Here is a 21,433-nt window from a genome sequence, read left to right as displayed (position 1 = left end):
TTTTTGAGACGGAGTCTCGCTCTGTCGCCCAGGCTGGAGTGCAGTGGCCGGATCTCGGCTCACTGCAAGCTCCGCCTCCCGGGTTCACGCCATTCTCCTGCCTCAGCCTGCCGAGTAGCTGGGACTACAGGCGCCCGCCACCTCGCCCGGCTAGTTTTTTGTATTTTTTTAGTAGAGACGGGGTTTCACCGTGTTAGCCAGGATGGTCTCGATCTCCCGACCTCGTGATCCGCCCGTCTCGGCCTCCCAAAGTGCTGGGATTACAGGCTTGAGCCACCGCGCCCGGCCTTTCATGTTTTTTTTGTGGGGGATGTCTGTCTCTGCTATGGAACTCTAAGGTCCTTGACTTCAGTAGCTGGCACAGTTCCTGGTGCAAAGCATATGCCCACTAGATGTTTACTGATTTATTAAATGATTGAATAAATTGATGTTTTATAAAGACCTCACAGATTCACAGGTGTGATAATGATTACGGTGGGTTAGAAAGTGATTATAACCCACTCTAAATTCTTTGAGCACATTTGTACCTCTCCTTGACCCCTGTGCAGTGTGTGATCCTTGAAGGGCAACAACCAGCATCCAGCACAGGGTTTGGAATAGATTAGGTGTGTAGTTTACAGTTGTTGAGAATAAATTACATTACTTCTTGATTCAATCACTGTAGTTATCTAATCTCTTCTGGACCACAGGCTGTGAGGAAGGTCTGTGCCTTAGACATCTCTCTACCATGACTGTCAACCCATAATTCTAGCATAGGGTTGCTGGGTACCCTTTAAACATTTATTGTAGGTATTGATGAATAACCAACCAAAGTAAGTCTCTCAGGACCTGCCATAAGTTTGGTAGTACTAATATACGTACCACATTTAATCTGCCAACCTTCAATGGCTTCTCATTGCACTTAATATGAAACACAAATATCTTACCATGGCTCACAAAGCCCTGCACCATCTGGACCACGCCCCTTCCTTATTTACTGTACTACAGCCATCCTGGCCCTTTTTTTCAGTTCCTCTCATGCACTTCTTCATATTCCAGGGACTTGGCACACACTGTTCCCCTCTGCCTGAAATACTACTCCCACCCACTTAAAGTGGCTAGCTTTCATTCTTCCTGTCTCAGATAAAATACTACTTTCTCAGAGAGCCCATCGCTGGCCTCCCAATCTAAATGAGAAAGCCTCTGTTAATCTCCTGTTCTTTTTCTTCATAGCTTCTTTGTAGCTGTGTACTATTTGCCTCCCTCACTTGACTGGAAACTCCGTTTGTCTTGCTCACATGTGTATGCCCAATGCCCAGTATAGTGCCTAGCACATGGTATTTGTTTAATCAATATTTGTTAAATTGAATGAAAAGCAAATACTTACAGGCTTGGTATCACATGCTGGTTACAGTCTAAATGCAGGAACCTAGCTTGTTACCTGCTACCTCTTGGTGTCTCAAGTCTTTTTAATGGGCTTGGGTTGGTGGGCACAGTGCTCAGGCAGAGGGTCAGACCACAGAGCCCTGGCTCCTTTCCTAAGGTCCACATCATCCTACCCTTGGCCTAGGCAGCTGCAGAAACAGGGGCATGAGGAGGGCCAGGTACCTGGAGATAGAAGCCAGATCCTCTGGGGCCTGTCTCCCAGGTTTGGCTTGCCCCCCACCACAACCCATCCACAAGATCTTTTTTTTTTTTTTTTTGAGACAGTCTCTATCATCAGGCTGGAGTGCAGTGGCATGATCTCGGCTCACTGCAACCTTTGCCTCCTGGGTTCAAGCGATTCTCCTGCCTCAGCCTCCCAAGTAGCTGGGACTACAGGCGCGCGACATCACACCCAGCTAATTTTTGTATTTTTAGTAGAGATGGGGTTTCACCATGTTGGCCAGGATGGTCTTGATCTTTTGACCTTGTGATCCACCCGCCTCAGCCTCCCAAAGTGCTGGGATTACAGGCGTGAGCCACCACGCCCAGCCTTTTTTTTTTTTTTTTTTTTTTTAATGATGGATTCATCCCTGCAGAACGCTCCTTCTCACATATACACCTTGGTTCTCTCACCCAATTGTAAGCGTCTCTCTGGCCTGTGCCCTGGACTCCTCTGCTGTTGCTTCCTCATCACCCATAAACAGATGGGAAATCTCCATCAAAGACTAATATTTCCTTCCAGGCTTACAGGATCACAGCAGGGTCCTGGAGGAAGCTCCTGTTATGGCTGAGCTTGGGACAGGATTGATAGGTTTCAGAGCTATCCCTCCCCCAACACACACCCCAACCTAAAATAGGAATGACCATCTGGATCCACTTATGGGTTTGGCTGGGGGAGGGAAGGATGCCAGAGCTGAAACTGTCAAGCTGGGAAACCTTTGAGGGTAAGATGCTGCTTATTTGAAGGGTGAGCTTGGGGCATTTCCTCTCTTGGTGGGTGTCAGAGCACCCCCTCAATTGGCCCCATGTATAAGTCCCCAGGACTCACAAATCTCCTCTCTCAGGCTATCTCGCTACTGGCTTTCAAGGCCCCTCATGATGCCCTCAAATTTTCTTTCCAGATTCATTTCTCACAGTCTCCTTTGGGACTTGCCTGGAGTTAGCCTCACTGGCCTGTTTGCCCTTCACAGAACGAGTCCTGCACTTCATACCTCGTGTGTTTGCTCACACCGTTCCCTCATCGGGGACGTCCTTCTTCTCCTCTTCTACACTACTTTCAAGGTTTCAGGCAAATGCTCCCTCTTTGCTCCCAGAGCACGAAGGCTGTGTTTCCACCTATTGAATATTCATGTGTACTTGCATTAGCATTAGCTGTTTACATGTCTGTCGCTCCCAAGAGACTGTGAACTCCTTGAGAAGGGGACTAACTGGATCTATTGGTCCCTGTATCCAACCAGGCAACTGGCAGAGAGGAAGTGCTCAGGTAATGTCACTGGAGTTATTTGTTGACTGTAGATGGTCTCCTTAAGGGCTCTGGGGAAGAATCACCTCAATCCAGGGAAAGAGCCTGAGCCAGGGGCATGCTGCAGTGTACGCAGCATGTGGGAGGGCAGCATCCTCTCTTGTGCTCAGCCCTCTCTGGCCCCTGGAAGCTGGGCCTCTCTCCATTCTGACTCCAAGCCTTCCCATGGTGGGGAGGAGATTAAGGGGACCAACTCAGTGCAAGAAACCATTTCAGAGCAAACCCACTGGCCCTTTAGACATCAGAGTTCACAAAACGACTTCCTTTTCCATTCAATTTTTTGTTTTATTTGGAAATGGAGTCTCCCTTTGTTGCCCTGGCTGGAGTGCAGTGGGGCCATCTTGGGTCACTGCAACCTCTGCCTCATGGGTTCAAGTGATGCTCCTGCCTCAGCCTCCTGAGTAGCTGGGATTACAGGTGCCTGCCATGACGCCCAGCTAATTTTTTTTTTTGAGATGGAATCTTGCTCTGTTGCCCAGGCTGGAATGCAGTGGCGCTATCTTGGCTCTCTGCAACCTCTGCCTCCCAGGTTTAAGCAATTCTCCTGCCTCAGCCTCCTGAGTAGTTGGTACTATAGGTGTGTGCCACCATACCTACAAATTTTTGTATTTTTTGTAGAGACGGGGTTTCACTGAGTTGGCCAGGCTGGTCTTGAACCCCTGACCTCAGGTGATCTGCCCACCTTGGCCTCCCGAAGTGCTGGGATCACAGGCGTGAGCCACTGTGCCCAGCCCCAGCTAATTTTTTGTATTTTTACTAGAGATGGGGTTTCACCATATTAGCCAGGCTGGCCTTAACTCCTGACCTCAAGTGATTGTCCACTTTGGCCTCCTAAAGTGCTGGGATTACAGGTGTGAGCCACCAAACCCGGCCTCCATTCCATTTTATAGATGGGCTAAGTTACCCAAGGTTATAGAAAGCACAGCTAGGACCAGGATCTAAGTCTCCCACTTTGGGGTGCCCAGTAAAGCATGATGGCTACACATGTGGACTCAGGAGTCAGGCAGCTCAGTGTTTGAACTTCGGCTCTGTCAGTATCTGTCGCACCTTAGAAAAGTAGCAGAACCTGTTAGGGCATCAGTTTCCTTCTCTCTAAAATGAGAAATAGGCCAGGCGTGGTGGTTCACACCTGTAATCCCAACACTTTGGGAGGCCAAGAGGGGAGGATTGCTTGAGCTCAGGAGTTTGAGACCAGCCTGGGCAACACAGAAAGACCTCATCTCTACTAAAAAAAAAAAAAAAAATTAGCTGGGCATTGTGGCACAGGCCTGCTGTAATTCCAGCTACTTGGGAGGATTGCTTGAGCCTGGAGGAGCCGCAGTGAGCCACTATTTTTTTGTTTGTTTATTTATTTGAGACGGAGTGTCACCCAGGCTGGAGTGCAATGGTGTGATCTCGGCTCACTGCAACCTCCACCTCCCAGGTTCAAGTGATTCTCCCTGTCTCAGCCTCCCGAGTAGCTGGGATTACAGGTGCATGCCACCATGTCCGGCTAATTTTTCTAATTTTAGTAGAGATGGAGTTTCATCATATTGGTCAGGCTAGTCTTGAACTCCTGACCTCAGGTAATCACCCACCTCGGCCTCCCAAAAGTGCTGGGATTACAGGCGTGAGCCACCACGCCCAGCCAGTGAGCCATTATTAATTTCATCATCCAGGTATTAAGCCTGGATGTTGATAGTTATCTTTTCTGCTCCTCTCCCTCCTCCCACCCTCCACCCTCCAGTAGACCCCAGTGTTGTCTCCTCTGTGTTCCTAAGTTCTTATTTTTTTTGAGACAAAGTCTTGTTCTGTCACCTAGGCTGGAGTGCAGTGGCACGATCTCAGCTCACTGCAACCTCTGCCTCCTGAGTTCAATTGATTCTCATGCCTCAGCCTCCCAAGTAGCTGGGATTACAGGCACGCACCACCATGCCCGGATAATTTTTGTATTTTTAGTAGAGATGGGGCTTCACCATGTTGACCAGGCTGGTGTTGAACTCCTGGCCTCAAGTGATCCTCCTGCCTCAGCCTCCCAAAGTGCTGGGATTACAGGCATGAGCCACTACATTTGGCCTGGTGACGACCCCTTTTAGGGCTTACTAGAGTGATGAGGGGAGACCAGTGTGAGAGTCTCTAAATCACTGTAAAATAGGGGTAAACTATGGCCTCATTAGGATCAGGACCTTATTTTATATGTAAAAAAGAATTGAGTGGGAGCAGGAGGCCGAGCAACCAAGTGGGATATTCCTTCTTCAGGCCACCACCCCTGCCAGACATGTTAATATCCCTAGACCTGACAAAGAACCTGGCACATGTGGGGCACTGAATGATGGCAGAATATACTGAGGAGGACTCACATTTCACAGTAAAATCCAGTGTTCAGCAACCATGCACAATTCCTGTATTTGCTACTCCTCCAGATAATCTGGAGGCCCCAGGAAGGCAAGAAATATGTTGTGTACAATTTTGTTATGCCAGTGCCTAGCCCAATGCCAGACACAGAGTAGGAGTTCAAAAGTATCATGGGCCGGGCATGGTGGCTCACACCTGTAATACCAGCATTTAGGGAAGCTGAGGCGGGAGGATCACTTGAGCCCAGGAGTTTGAGACCTGCCTGGGCAATATGGCAAGACCCTGTCTCTATTTAAAGAAAAAAAAAGCCGGGCGCGGTGGCTCACACCTGTAATCCCAGCACTTTGGGAGGCCGAGGCGGGCGGATCACGAGGTCAGGAGATCAAGACCATCCTGGCTAACATGGTGAAACCCTGTCTCTACTAAAAATACAAAAAATTAGCCAGGCATGGTGGCGGGCACCTGTGGTCCCAGCTACTCGGGAGGCTGAGGCAGAATGGCATAAACCAGGGAGGCGGAGCTTGCAGTGAGCCGAGATTGCGCCACTGCACTCCAGCCTGGGTGACAGAGCGAGACTCCATCTCAAAAAAAAGTATTGTGACCTATTACATTATAAGAAAATGGTTTATAAAGAATTGTACTAGGCCAGGCGTGATGGCTCATGCCTGTAATCCCAGCACTTTGGGAAGCTGAGGCAGGCGGATCACCTGAGGTTAGGAGTTTGAGACCAGCCTGGCCAACATGCCAAAACTCTATCTCTACTAAAAATACAAAAATTAGCTGGGCATGGTGGCACATGCCTGTAATCCCAGCTACTTGGGAGGCTGAGGTAGGAGAACTGCTTGAACCTGGGTGGCGGAGGTTGCAGTGAGCCAAAACAAATTTGCGCCCTGCACTCCAGCCTGGGTCACAGAGTGAGACTTCATCTCAAAAAAAAAAAAAAAAAAAAAAAAAGGACTAGGAATTAGGGATCAGGAATCCAGTCCTGGCTTTGGTTCTAATTCACTAGGGGGCCTCAGGCAACACCATCCCTTTTCCTGCCCCTCTTTGAAACTCATGGTCCCTATCTGTACAATGTGGAGAAAGAGCTAGATCAGTGGTTCTCAGCTCTGGCTGCATATTAAAAATGAACCTGGGATGATTTAAAACAATGGATGCCAGCCCAGGTCAGAAACGGAGGACAAAACTCCCATGCTGTTTAGTAGCGGGAGCGCCTGTGAATAGCCACTGCACTCCAGCCAGCGCAACAAAGCAAGACCCCATCTCTTAAGTTAAAAAAAGGAGGAAAAAAAAAAAAAAAGGACAGATGTCTGGGCTCCACCTCAGACCAATTAAAACACAATCTCTGGGGTGGGGCATGGAAAGTTACAAAAGCATCCTGGGTGATTCTGATTTACAGCTAGGGCTGAGAGCCTCTGAGCTAGATGACTTCTCATCACCTTTTAAGTTCTGCAACAATATTTGGGCATGCTCCTAAGCAGAGACAGGAGCAGCCCTCTGGGGCCACAATTGCCCTCCACAAATGCAGAAGTCTCAATTTCTCATCTCTGCTTTACTGTAGACTCTCTTATCAGCAGGGCTCGTGAATGCTTTGGACGAGTCACACATGTGGACACTCTTCAAAAACGCAGCACCACTCATCTTTTTGCTGTTTCTGTAGTTTCGCCTTTTCCAGGAAGTCATATAGTTGGAATCATACAGGAGGTAGCCCGTTCAGTCTGGTTTCTTTCCCAAAGCAATAAACATTTAAGTTTCCTCCATATCATTTTGTGGCTTGATAGCTCATTTCTGTTTATCCTGAATAATATTCCATTTTATGGCTGTATCAGTTTATCTGTTCACTTTTTTTTGTTGTTGTTTTTTGAGACGGAGTCTCGCCCTGTCGCCCAGGCTGGAGTACAGTGGCCGGATCTCGGCTCACTGCAAGCTCTGCCTCCTGGGTTCATGCCATTCTCCTGCCTCAGTCTCCTGAGTAGCTGGGACTACAGGCGCCCGCCACCTCGCCCGGCTAGTTTTTTGTATTTTTTTTTAGTAGAGATGGGGTTTCACCGTGTTAGCCAGGATGGTCTCGATCTCCTGACCTTGTGATCCGCCCATCTCCGCCTCCCAAAGTGCTGGGATTACAGGCTTGAGCCACCGCGCCCGGCCTGTTTTTTTAAATTGAGACGTTGTCTTGCCCTGTTGTCGCCCAGGCAGTGGCATGATCTTGGCTCACTGTGACCTCCACCTCCTAGGTTCAAGCAATTGGCCTGCCTTGGCTTCCCAAGTAGCTGGGACAACAGGTGCACACCACCATGCCCGGCTAATCTTAGTATTTTTAGTAGAGATGGTGTTTCACCATGTTGGCCGGGCTGGTCTCGAACTCCTGATCTCAAGTGATCCACCTGTCTCAGCCTCCCAAAGTGCTGGGATTATAGGCGTGAGCCACCACACCTGGCCTCCATTCACCTTTTGAGGGGCATCTTGGTTGCTTCCAGTTTTTGGCAATTATGAATAAAGCTGCTATAAACATTCATGTACAGGTCTTTACATGGTCATTTTTTCAACCCCTTTAGTTAAATACAAGGAGAGTGACTGCAGCACTGTATGGTAAGAGTATGTTGAGCTTTGTAAGAAACTGCCAAACTGTCTTCCAAAGTGGCTGTACTATTTTGCATTTCCTCTGGCAATGAATGAGAGTTCCTGTTGCTCTACATCCTTGTCAGCATTTGCTGTGGACAGTTTTAACATTTTAGCCATCCTAGTAAGTGTGCGATGTGTAATGGTATCTCATTGTTTTAATTTGCAATTCCCTAATGACATAATATTAAAAATCTTTTCATATGCTTACTAGTCACCTGGGAATCATCTCTGGTGTGGTGTTCAGATCTTTTGCCCATTTTGAAATTGGGTTGTTTCCATATTGTTGTTTTAAGAGTTCTTGGCTGGGCGCGGTGGCTCAGGCCTGTAATCCCAGCACTTTGGGAGGCCGAGGCGGGCAGATCACGAGGTCAGGAGATTCAGACTATCCTGACTACACGGTGAAACCCCGTCTCTACTAAAAATACAAAAAAATTAGCTGGGCGTGGTGGCGGGCGCCTTTAGTCCCAGCTACTCGGGAGACTGGGGCAGGAGAATGGCGTGAACCCGGGAGGCGGAGCTTGCAGTGAGCTGAGATTGCACCACCGCACTCCGGTCTGGGAGACAGAGCGAGACTCCGTCTCAAAAAAGAAAAAAAAAAAAAAAAAAGAGTTCTTTGTGTATTTTTGAATACAAATCCTTTATCTGTGTTTTACAAATATTTCTCCCAGTCCTTGGCTTTTCTTTTTTTTTTTTTTTTTTTTGAGACGGAGTCTCGCTCTGTCGCCCGGGCTGGAGTGCAGTGGCCGGATCTCAGCTCACTGCAAGCTCCGCCTCCCGGGTTTACGCCATTCTCCTGCCTCAGCCTCCCAAGTAACTGGGACTACAGGCGCCCGCCACCTCGCCCGGCTAGTTTTTTGTATTTTTTAGTAGAGACGGGGTTTCACCGTGTTCGCCAGGATGGTCTCGATCTTCTGACCTCGTGATCCGCCCGTCTCGGCCTCCCAAAGTGCTGGGATTACAGGCTTGAGCCACCGCGCCCGGCTGGTCCTTGGCTTTTCATTCTCTCCACCGTGTTTTTCACTGACAAATTTTTTATTTTAATGAAGTCTAACTTACCAATTTTTTTCTTTCCTGGATTGAGGTTTTGGTGTTGTATCTAAAAACTCATTGCCAAACCCAACAAAGTAAGTGGCTGGGACTACAACTCGGATTATGTTAAAGCTATAGATCAAGTTGGATGTTTTTCCTATGTTATCTTCTAGAGGTTTCATAGCTTTGTATTTTAAATTTAGGTCTGTCATCTATTTTGAGTTAACTTTTGTAAACAGTGTTAGGTCAGTATTTAGATTTTTTTTTGCATATGGATGTCCAATTGTTCCATCACTGTTTGTTGATAAGACTATCTTTTCTCCATTGAATTGACTTTACTGTCTTGTCAAAGATCAGCTGACTATATTTGTGTGGGTCTATTCCTGGGTTCTCTATTTGTTCCATTGGCCTATTTGTCTATTCTTTTGCCAGTACCACACTGTCTTGATTATTGTAGCTTGATAGTAAGTCTTGAAGTCAGCAGTGTTAATCCTCTGAATTTGTTTTTCGTAAGTATTGTGTTGGTTATTCTGGGTCTTTCTTCTTTTTCTCCATTTCTAACAAGAAGTTTATTTAAACAACAAGATGCTTGATTTGAAGGGAAAACTATTTAGGATTTTTTTTTTTTTTTAAAGAGTAATTTATCCCTACTTACAGACAGATTGCCCTACATGTAAGAGCTATATACAAAAAAAGTTATAAAATTGTCCTTGGTTTTACAATTAATAAATGAAAAACACTAAAATTCTCCAGTTGAATAAGGTATGCAAGGATTTTTGTTTTTTTGTTAAAATAGTGACAGCAAAATAACATTGCAATATAAAAGCTGAATGAGTATGCCACTGATGGAGAAAGGGAGGTAATTTTCAAGAATCAGTATTTTTCCTCACGGGTATGTTTTGATTGACATCAAGTGGATGTCACTGGCCATTTAATATTTAAGACAGCAAAATGCTTGTGAACATACACCTGTTATTTTATGTACAGTAAAGGAATAGGTAAGGGAAAAATAAAAGAATAGAGAAAACTATACTATAGTAATAGTCATGATGTGGTGGAACCAAATTGCAGTTTTCTTTTTTTTTTTTTTTTTGAGACGGAGTCTCGCTCTGTCACCCAGGCTGGAGTGCAGTGGCCAGATCTCAGCTCACTGCAAGCTCCGCCTCCCGGGTTCACGCCATTCTCCTGCCTCAGCCTCCCGAGTAGCTGGGACCACAGGCGCCGCCACCTCGCCCGGCTAATTTTTTGTATTTTTTTTAGTAGAGACGGGGTTTCACCGTGTTAGCCAGGGTGGTCTCGATCTCCTGACTTCGTGATCCACCTGTCTCGGCCTCCCAAAGTGCTGGGATTACAGGCTTGAGCCACCGCGCCCGGCCAAAATTGCAGTTTTCTAACTGAGAATATAATCTTGATCTATAAGAACAAAGTTCTAGAGTAAAGAGGCAGGTTCCTTTTTCAGTAGATACTTCTTGTCTGTTGCTGAAACACATCAATTGTTATCTTCATCCTCCATTTCCAACTGTGCAGGTGTGTTTGTTTCATTGACTGGTTGCCTGTCAAACTAGAATCTGATCTGTCTCACTGACAAACTCTGTCCTTCACAACAGGCTTTCATTACTCAAGTAAGTGGTATATGACTCTTTTTTTTTTCTTTTATGAGATGGTGTCTTGTTCTGTCACCCATGCTGGAGGGCAGTGGTGCGATCTTGGCTCACTGCAACCTCCGCCTCCCGGGTTCAAGCAATTCTCCTGCCTCAGCTTTCCGAGTAGCTGAGACTACCACCACGCCCGGCTATTTTTTTGTATTTTTAGTAGAGATGGGGTTTCACTATATTGGTCAGGCTGGTCTCGAACTCCAGACCTCAGGTGATCCACCCACCTCAGCCTCCCAAAGTGCTGGCATTACAGGCGTGAGCCACTACACTCGGCCAGTATATGACTTTTAATCTTAAACTGCACCACAGAACCATCCTGCCCTATTACCTTCAAATTAATGATTGTTATTCTCAGTCTTGACTCCTTCCTTGGGCTTTTTAGCCACGTGAGTGCTGGAGTCTCCTCAGCTGCTGCTTCACAAATGAGGCACCAGGTCTGCACAGAATGAATGAGCACACAAACAGCACCAGGAGAAGCAGAAGAAGGTGGAACAGTGGAACTATTCTGGGTCTTCTATATTTTCATGTAAACTTTAGAATAATCAGTTGGTGATACTCACAAAATAACTTTCTGGGACTATGACCAGGATCATGTTGAAGCTAGAGATCAAGTTGGAAAGAACTGACATCCTAATATTGAGTTTTCCTATACGTGAACATGGACCATCTCTCCATTTACCTGATCTTCCTTGGTTTATCAGTTTTGTAGTTTTGCTCATACAAACCTTGTACATATGTTGTTAGATTTATTCCTAAGTACTTTTTTGGGGGGATGCTAATGAAGACTGAATAGGTTGAGGACAAGGTGCTATTCTGTATGACAATGTAGTGGTGGATACAAGACATGCATTTGTCAAAACCCATAGAACTGTGCAACACAAAGAGTGAACCGTAATGTAAACTATGGACTTCAGTTACCATAATGTATCAATACTGGTTCATTAATTATAACAACGTACTAATGCAAGATGTTGATAATTGGGAAAATTGAGCTGGGGAAAGACGGGTATATGAAACTCATTATACTATCTGCTCAATTTTCTGTAAGCCTAAAACTGCTCTAGAAAGTAAAGGCTATTAATTTTTTTAAAAAATGGAGTACCAACTCCAAATGAAAAGGAGACCCTGGTGAAGTCTTCCAATGCCTCCCTTGCCTACAGGATCAAGTCTATGGTCTCTCACCAAGCACAGGAAATCCTTCACAATTTGACTGCCCCTCCAGTCCACCCTCTACCATCCAGCCAAATGGAGTCATTCAGGGCTCATGAAGGAACCTGGGACTCTGCACTACTCCCTGGTCTGGAACACTGTCCCTTCTTTGCCTGGTCTGGAAATGCCTTCAAGAAGCTTCTGCAGATGTTAATTTGGGTACACAAAGGAATAATACCAGCCCATAGTATCTGCTTTATAATACCACCTATGGTATTTCTGGCAGGACCTCTCAGTAGTTTCAGTAGTGAAACTACTGTTCCCATAGACTACACCACAGTTCCCAAACTGTGCATCAAGGCACCTGAGGGCACCCACAGCAAATTCACAGGGGGCAAAGTAGGATATTTTGAAAGATACTCAACATCTTTGGCTAATGAGTGAACTACTAGCTCAAGGTAGTTCACAGTTCCATTATTAGATTATGCCACAATCCTTTTGATTATGTCATCTTTAAGAAGCTGGGTCTTTAGTGGTTACTGTGATAAAAAGCAAATGAAAGTCGATGTGGGACAGGAAATGAAGGTAGCAGTATCTGCTTTCATTAGAAAATTTAACAAGTTGTTCAGTGCCCAATGGGCGGCATAGATTCCGTTAGTAATTGCAGTTGTTTAAGAATGAAGGCCGGGTGCGGTGGCTCATGCCTGTAATCCCAGCACTTTGGGAGGCTGAGGCGGGCAGATCATCTGAGGTCAGGAGTTTGAGACCAGCCTGGCCAAGGTGGTGAAACCCTGTCTCTACTAAAAATACAAAAAATTAGCTGCGTGTGGTGGCAGGCGCCTGTAATCCCAGCTACTTGGGAGGCTGAGGCAGGAGAATTGCTTGAACCTGGGAGGCAGAGGTTGCAGTGAGCAGAGATCGCGCTATTGCACTCCACCCTGGGGGACAAAAACGAAACTCTATCTCCAAAAAAATAAAAATAAAAAATAAAAATAAATAAAATAAAAATAAAAATACAAAAAAAAAAAAAATTAGCCAGGCAAGACTCCGTCTCAAAAAGAAAAAAAAAAAAAAAAAAAAGAATGAAATATTGTTTCTTCCAATTCAGATGTATTATTTTTTAAATGGCAACTAACTTGTTAGGACATAAATACTTTTTAAGTTATTTGGGCTTAACTACTTAATAAATTGAACTGTTAGGTATTTCTTTTGGCTTAGAGGCTCCATGAAAAAATTACTGAGATGGTAATGGTGCTGTGAGCTGAGAAAGTTCAGGAACCTGTAGTCTAAGAGATTATTTAATCCAGGGCACATCAAAAACTTGCATATGTGAAATCAATTTAGTGGGTTATAACCATATTTTTTTCCCTAACAAAACAGAAAGGTAAGCAGAGCACATTGCATGTAGCAAGGGTAAATATTATGTAAAACTTTTGTTCATTTTATATATATATATATACACACACACGCATATATATACAAGTAATCATGTGTATATTGGGTCACAATGTAAATTGGTTTGAAAAACCACTAAGATTCCAAGCCCCTTATTTTACTGATGAAAAAACAGCTGGAGAGTGAAAGCTGATGACTACAAATCACAGCCATGAGAGCTCGGCTCTGCACTCAGTCCTGCTGGGCGGGGTGGTCACTGCTCACAGTGACCCTTCAAGGCAGGATTCTGCCCAGTAGAGGTGTGGTTACTCAAAGTCATAGAGCTACAGAAGTGAGGGACCAGGTGCCCTCACTTTGGTTCCAATACCCATCTGCACCCCACAAATGCCACCAGCCACACCTAGAACAAAATGGTTTTAATCAATTGCGTCACCCTCACTCTCCTGGGAGCGGAGCAACAAAAAGGCTCGGCTCCTGCCCCCAGAGGACAGTAAGGCTTATGTGTCTCTCCACACTGCAGGGCCCAGGCTGGGCGGGCAGGGGGTGGGAAGCAGGACAGGAGGCAGGGAGGGAGGGTGGGAGGCAGGGAGGAAATGGCAGGTGGCTGGAACACAAGAAAGCAAAGGGGACCCAGCTGGTACTTGGGCCCCAGGGCCCAGTCCCAATACTCCTGCTCTCCCTTCTCCCTGGCTAGAGAAAGGTCACGGAGAAGAGACAGGGGAGCAGGGCCCAGCAGCAGGAGAAGCAGCAGCAGCTGTTTCCGTCACCAATAAATATACTTCATTACCAAGCTAGAAGAGAGGGATGGGAAGAGGGACTGGGGTGGGAAGGAAGGGGGAGAAGCTGCCACCTGTGTTGCTGGGATTAAAGCAATGAGATGGTGCCAGACCCCCCACCACTATCCTCACCCTCCCCTTGTCTTCTTAAAACTGTGAAAAAGCTTTTAACATGGCCCTCCTGTCTCCAGGGCTGCTCTGAAGCCTGAATGAGAGGAGGCACCTGGCAGAGACAGGGGCTGAGGAAGGGAGGGAGGGAGGAGAGGGAGAGGAGAAGGGAGGCTGCTTTTCCCCAGGGGCTGCAGCTGGAGGGCTGGAGCCAAGTAAGCACTGAGGGGAAGCAGGGAGGGAGAGAGGGGGAAGGATGAACCAACTACCTGGAGCAGCTGGAGCTAAGAGCCAGGGGGCAGAGGGGAGGGGAGGCCTGGTGAGTGGTGGGTTGATTGCTGCATCCAGTGTAAAGCTTGGGGCTGCTGGGGAGGGAGGGGCCGAGTAAGGGACTTTCCCATCTGAGTGGCTCAGGAGACCCACCCCTCTCCCCTCAGAGCAGCAGGGGACAGAGAAAAGCCATCACTTCTTTGGTCTTTGTGGCGGCTCAGCATGTGGGATGGGAAGGCGGGCAGAAAGGACAGAGAAGGGCCCTTAGCAGGAAGCGCCACCTCAGCAGAGTAGGCCTGGCTGGGAGCTCTGGCAGAAAGGTCACAGTGAGGCTGAGGAGCGCCCAAGAGAACGGCCGTAGTGCAGAAGTGCTGGCATGGATGGGTGGGGTAAGGTGCAGTGCCCCACCCTCTGCCAGGGCCCTTGGGAAAGGCAGAGCCTCCAGAGGTGGCCAGTGAGAGTAGGTGCAGGGCCAGAGCTAGTAGCCAGGAGAGGAGTGAGGGTGCTCCACTGCGACCTCAGCAGGTAGCCTGGTCTTGCCCACTCCAGGGCTCCCGTCCTTCCTTTTGGTTCTGCTCTAACACTAGTGGCTCTGCGGGGAGGGTGGGACCCATCCTTTTTCAAAACCTTTCCTGAAGACCACAGGGGAGCTAGCCTTGCAGGCTTGGGAGCAAGAGTGGCAACAGGCCAAGGTGAGCCCTTACCAATTGGGAATCCCACTCCCCCTCCTGCTGCCAGCTGAAGGGCAGGACAGTCCCTGAAGACAGTTCAGCTTGTTCCTCCCCACCTGAGGCAGAAGGGATTCTGAGGCAGGCCAGAGCCCTCCAGGGACATGGAAGCAGGAGGTGGGGGGGGGGGGCATATGGAGGGGTATCCCCTCCTGCTCTTTTTTTTAGGGCTGGGGATAGTCAGGGGACAATCAGCCCAGAGTCTGAAAGCCAGCAAGTTGTAGCAACCTCCACCCCTAATGCCAAACTAACAAACAAAACAGGGGAAATGAAAAAAAGTGGGGTGGGGAAGACAAACCAAAACACAATCCCCCAACCTCCTGCCCAGGGCGGAGAGTCCAGCCAGTAGCAGGGGCTGGGGACCAGGGCTGGAGGGTCTAGCTGGGCCGGCACTGCACCTGGCCCTCAGAGCTGTCCTCATCATCAGAGGCCCCGGCACCTCCACTGCTCAGGCCTGTGATCCGGTAGCCCATGTTGAGCAGCATCACCTCCAACGGGTCTGCATTCATGCGCCGCTGGTTGGCCTGCGAAGCACCCTCCATATCTTCCACGACTCGGCCTGTGAGGTCTTCACTCTGTGGTGGAGAAAGGGGTAACACACATGAGGCTCAGGGAGGGAGAGGCACCAGGGTACACGTATGGGGCGGGGGAGGGAAATACACAGACTTAACTATCTATAGGGGGAGGTACACGTACATGCCAGGAGGTGTACACACAACTGTACTACATATTGTTGGGGGTGCTCACACTGGAATATATATGGGGAGACATGCCACCTCAGGATATATAGGCAGGTCATAACATGCTGGGACATACGTGGGGGACAGTACACACCAGGATATGTTGCACACACATACTGGGACACCTGGGACAAGGGGCAGACACAACTTCCCCACCCCACTCTGTTTTGTTGCCACAGCAACTCTTCCTTCATCTTTCTTTCTCCTCTCCCCTCAACGGGGAATCCTACAGGAGTCCTCTCTTTAAAAGTCACAGCAAATTATCTTGGGAATCAGACATACCACTTGACTTTCGTTTTGCCAGCTGGGAAGAGGGAAGCAGTAGGGCAGAGGGGAAGGGGAGGCACCAAGCCAGCTTCCCTGGCTACCCACCCTGGGAGTGGAGGAGACTACACTGTCCTAAGTGTCCTTGTGGGCTGGACACTTCACAGGCATCTCTTCTTTACTCCTCACTGCAACCTTTCAAGGTGATGCTGTCATTCCCATTCCCCATGTACAGATGATTAAAAGCCTGGGTCAGAGATGAAGTCTCTCAGGCAGTGAGGAGACTGGATTCAAACTTAGGCCTACCAGATGCCAAAGCCTGCATAGCTCCCTTGTGACCAGGGCCTCTGTACAGTTTCTAGGCAATTGCCACTGCATTTGGAGCTTCTGGAATCTGAGGACACAGCCTTGGGCCCCAAGATAAGAGATACTCAGCAGCTTCTAGCCTCTGGGTGGCTCATTTCTCTTCCCTGCGTTAGCAGGCTCCACTGGAGCTTTCCACAGAGTCCCTGCCCTCCTCTCTGCTTGGCTTTGGTCACCTTGACTGCACCCTCACCTCTGGTCGGGGGTTCCAGAGCCGCACAACAGGATCGATGCCGCTGGTGGCCAGGAAGCAGTAGCTGGGGTGTGGCTGCAGGCAGTTGACAATGGACTCATCCCCTTGGAGCACACGGACCAGGTTGGTGGTCTCCTTTTCCCAGATGAAGAAGGAGCCATCGTCAGAGCCACTGACGATATACTGAGCGTTGCTGGCGGGGGGGCAAAGGGCAGGGAGGTCAGGTGGGGTACTGCCCTATAGCCTCAAGCAGAGGCTGCATGGCCTAGGTAAAGGGGGAGCAAGGAAGTCTGCAGCCACTCAGTCCCCCACACGCTGGGGTGTGCACTTGACCCAGAACTCCATGTACATAGCCCTGGTCACTGTTCTCTTAAACCCAGGGCCAGCAACTGCCTGGATTTCTCCAAGACAGTCTCCCCCACAGTTCATTATTCCCTCCTTGGGCCAGGATCATCTTACATCATCTCTCGGGTCTCTAAAATACCCTGTTCTAAGCCTTCCCTGAGCAGTCCCAGGCTTCTGGCATCCAGAATCCCCATGTAGCCCCTCACACACCACTGACATTTAGAGGGCATCTTGATGGATTCTTTCTTTTCTTAGAGACAAGGTCTCGTTCTGTCACCCAGGCTGGAGTACAGTGGCATGATCATGGCTCACTGTGGCCTTAACTGGTCCTCCCATGTCAGCCTCCTGAATAGCTGGGACTACAGGTGCATGTCACCACACCCAGAAAATTTTAAAAATTTTTTGTAGAGATGGGGGTCTATGCTGTCCAGGCTGGTCTCAAACTCCTGGGCTCAAGCGATCCTCCCGCTTCAGCCTCCCCAAGTGCTGGGATTACAGGCATGAGCCACTGTGCCTTGCCTATAGAGAAATTATTGATTCATGTTCATGTGTCTCACCTACCCAAAGAAAGTACATCTACAAATGAGGGGTGGGGGTGATGGTGTCTGAAACACAGAGTTTGTCCCTTAGTACCCAGGGCACAGTTTTGAGCACAAAACAGATGTGCCAAGATCCCCAGCCTTGGAGGGCTGCTGCCTCACTCCCAAACAGAAGGAGGCTCCCTGAATGCAGATAAAGCAACCAAGCTCTGGCACATGCAGACAGAAGGAGAAGGAGGTGGGGGGGGGGGCGGGGTGAAGGAGTAGTCCAGGCACTGTACTGGAGGCTCTACTTGGATTATCTTATTAGTCCTTGTTATGGCCTCATAAGTGGGCATGGCAGGTTGGTCATCTCATAGATGAAAAAACTTCAGAGGCTGACAAAGGTGAAGCCATTTGCCCAAGGGTACAGAGGCAGAGCAGGGATTTGAGATTCTTCTCTAAAACCATTATGCCCTAATACTCCCCACTCAACCTCCTGCTGCCAACTGGGCTGCACCCTCCTCTTCAGGGCTTCGGACCTGCCAAAGAAATTGGCCTCCTTGATATCCGTGGTGGTGTTGCAGTGGCCGCAGTAGCGGAATTGATAGTCGTAGCTTCGCTCCCGCAGCACCATTTCATCCTCTGAGATGGAGTCCTTGCGGCTTGTGCTGCGGAGGCGGACTGGGGCGCCACCACCAGGTCCCTTCTTCTCCTCTGGGGGCAGAGATCCAGAAAAGGTAAGCGTCCTGTTCCTTTCTCTGCTTCCCTATTTCCCCCCACCTATGGCTCTGTTTTCAGTCTAAAGTCTGACAACATAGAGCTACCTGCCTCCACCCTTATCCTGGAAAATTGGGGAAAGGTTGTGAGGAAGATGCATCTTTGGATCTAGCCCCTGAGGATGTTCACAAGGAGACCTTTGATGCTAGGAGGGCCTGAAAGCCCTAAGGATGCAGAGACTCAAAGTGTGTTTCTGTGGAGATGAGAGGCAGGGGAGGGTAGAGTGAGGCACTAGCAAAGAGAGAATGGTGACTTTTTTTTTTTTTCTTTTTCTTTTTGAGATGGAGTCTCGCTCTGTCACCCAGGCTGGAGTGCAGTGGCATGATCTCGGCTCACTGCAACCTCCACCTCAAGGGTTCAAGCGATTCTCCTGCCTCAGCCTCCTGAGTAGCTGGGATTACTACCAGGCATGTGCCACCACATCCAGCTAATTTTTGTATTTTTAGTAGAGGTGGGGTTTCACCACATTGGCCAGGCTGGTCTCGAACTCCTGACCTCAGGTGATCCACCTGCCTCTGCCTCCCAAAGTGCTGGGATTACAGACGTAAGCCACCGAGCCCAGCCTGGGTGACTTTTATAAACAGATTCGTAGCGCTTAGGGCAGTAAGGACCATGCCCTTACCCTCTGGAAGACAAGTTATTAGGGTTCCAAATGAGAGACACTGATCAGTTAAGTGACAGGTATTCACACAAGTTTTCTCAGTTCCTTAAAAGTGACTCACTCGTGCCTGCTTCAGGGCCTTGGAGCATCCTGGTCCATATGCCAGGAGCTCTGCATCTCCCACGGCTACACTTTGTTGTTGTTGTTGTTGGAGATAGGATTTTGCTCTGTTACCCAGGCTGGAGTGCAGTGGTGTGATCATGGCTCACTGTAGCCTTGACCTCCTGGGCTCAAGTGATCCTCTTGCCTCAACTGCCCGAGGAGCCGGGACTACAGGTGTGTGCCACCATCCTTGGCTAATTTTTTTTTTTTTTTTTTGAGACGGAGTCTCACTCTGTCGCCCAGGCTGGAGTACAGTGGCCGGATCTCAGTTCACTGCAAGCTCCGCCTCCTGGGTTTACACCATTCTCCTGCCTCAGCCTCCCAAGTAGCTGGGACTACAGGCGCCCGCCACCTTGCCCGGCTAATTTTTTGTATTTTTTAGTAGAGATGGGGTTTCACCATGTTAGCCAGGATGGTCTCAATCTCCTGACCTCGTGATTTGCCCATCTCGGCCTCCCAAAGTGCTGGGATTACAAGCTTGAGCCACCACGCCCGGCTGGCTAATTTTTAAAATTTTTCTTTTGTTGAGATGGGATCTTGCTATGTTGTCCTGACTGATATTGAACTCCTGGGCTCAAGCGATTTTCCCATGTCGGCCTCCCAAAGTGCTGGGATTATAAGCGTGAGCCACTGCACTAGGCCACACAGCTATATTTTGTATCTAGTTAATGCTTCCTTTGGATCCTTTAGATCTTAGCTTAAATGTTTCTTCCTGAAGAACCCCAGAATGCCATCAAGCCCCCCCCAACACACACACCATTCAGGCCCCATGGCACTTGTCATACTTTTTGTTTCTCCTTTATCACTTGGTTCCTTCACTAGACTGTACATGCCATAAACACAGAAATTCCATCTGACTTAGTCACAGCTCTATTCCCAGGACCCAGCACAGTGCCTGACACATGGCAAGTGTCTGATAACTATTCATTAAACAAATGAATTTATCACATGGTTGGTAAACTGCAAAGGAGAGAGGTGAAGATCCATGTCTGCCTCCTGTGAGCTCACCGTTCATGTTCACAGACCACACTCCAATGGCCCAGTTCATTCTCCAGCACATTGAAGTGAGCTGGGCAGGGCTTCGTGCTCTTTGCGCAGGTAAGGCAGTAGGTAGAGAGGCTGTGCTTTCTCCAAAGCCACACAGTCACGTAGTGGAGCTGCATTTGGAACCAAGGCCCCACGTTCCAAGCCTGAGGCATTTCTACTGCTCTGCGCTATTGTCTCTGCTGCACTTGTACACTCGGAACAAACACAACGACCAGCTTCTGCTTCTCAGATGCCCAAGTGGAACCACCAGGGCCCTGTCTGAGCAGGTGAGGATGCCTAGTGGGAGCCTGACTGAGCTCAGCTTCCTCCTATTCTGGGCACCAGGCACTCCCCCAGGTGCTTTAAACATGCCATTTAAACATGCTGATCCTCAATAGAAATGCTCAGTGGGACGTGCTGGCATGTCTCCGTCCTTTTCAGACAAGGAAACACTCTCAGAGAGAGACCAAGTAACTGCCCCAAGGTTGCATGGTTTCTGAATCAACATCTGAACCCAGGCCTCTCCAATCCCGGAACCATGACCTCTCCAGAATGTCATGCAGCATCTCAAAGAGAAAGAGTAACAGCACCCCCTCCCCAGTGCCCACTCACCACCATCATTTTTGGAGAAGAGGGCAGCTGTGATGTCACGACCCAATGCATCACAAGCGCTGCTGTGGGCCTGCTCCGGAAATTTCCCTTTGAAGTCGTCCAGGCACTCCAGGGCTTCAGCCACATACTTGAGCTCAAAGAGGCAGCGGGCCAGGCGAAAGTGTGCCTTCAGGTGGCATGGGTTTAGGGAGATGGCCTTGAGGCAGTCCCTCAGGGCATCATAGTGGTCACCATCCCTGGGAAGGTGGGGAAGAGTGGCTTAGAGGTGGAGCCACGTGGCAAGCAAGGGGTCCCCACTCAGTCTCCTCTACTTCCTGTGGCCACCCCGGCCCACCACTGACAGATCTATCTCATGGCAAGGGGACTTGAGGACGAAGAGAATCCTGGCTCAGCCCAGGCCTCCCCCATCAGGAGACAGTATGGTTAAGGAGCAAGCCAGGAAACCCTGAGGTCTTGAGGGTGGCAAAAGCTGGTGTCAGGCTGCCCTCTGCTGGGCACAGAGTGCAACTGCACACTGGCTCACCCCAGGCACCTGCAGCTCTGCAGCAGAAGGCCTGGCATCTTGCCCACCACAGGCTCCCCAAGCCCTCCTTCTCTCTTCCCCCATCCACCTCCTCAAATCACCCCCAGCTGGCCTTCAAAGCCATGTCCAAGGCAGGGGGCCCTCAAGGACAGTTCTGTGGTCTGGGGAAGCCAGAAGTGCCAGGCTGGGGACGCAGGGTCTGATCAGCAGGCAGCAAGCCCTCAGCCAGACCCCCCTCTGTCCTGGCTGACTGATCCACAGCAGCTGTGGCCTCTACCTCCTGGGGCTGGAGGATGGGGCCTGACAGTCTGGCA

At 48.9% G+C, this 21,433-nt stretch overlaps 1 protein-coding gene and 1 pseudogene across 3 annotated transcripts in view; both read right to left on the bottom strand.

Annotated features, from left to right (window-relative positions):
- Positions 1-10,366: 10,366 nt before the first annotated feature.
- Positions 10,367-13,481, bottom strand: LOC112624726 (annotated as a pseudogene).
- Positions 13,193-21,433, bottom strand: part of WDTC1 (WD and tetratricopeptide repeats 1) — a 79,068-nt gene continuing 70,827 nt past the window's right edge. For all 3 annotated transcript variants that reach the window (XM_025396450.1, XM_025396465.1, XM_025396457.1), the window contains 4 exons: positions 20,597-20,832; positions 17,958-18,132; positions 16,553-16,745; positions 13,193-15,567 (listed from right to left, as the gene is read on the bottom strand). In XM_025396450.1, coding sequence (XP_025252235.1) covers positions 15,370-15,567; positions 16,553-16,745; positions 17,958-18,132; positions 20,597-20,832 — 802 coding nt within the window. In that variant the 3' untranslated portion in view covers positions 13,193-15,369. The remainder of the gene's footprint in view (positions 15,568-16,552; positions 16,746-17,957; positions 18,133-20,596; positions 20,833-21,433) is intronic.

Source organism: Theropithecus gelada, chromosome 1 (assembly GCF_003255815.1).
Source record: "Theropithecus gelada isolate Dixy chromosome 1, Tgel_1.0, whole genome shotgun sequence".
In the NCBI taxonomy this organism is placed as follows: domain Eukaryota; kingdom Metazoa; phylum Chordata; class Mammalia; order Primates; family Cercopithecidae; genus Theropithecus; species Theropithecus gelada.
Note: the sequence above shows the minus strand (reverse complement) of the source record. Positions and strands in the feature narration are given on the sequence as shown.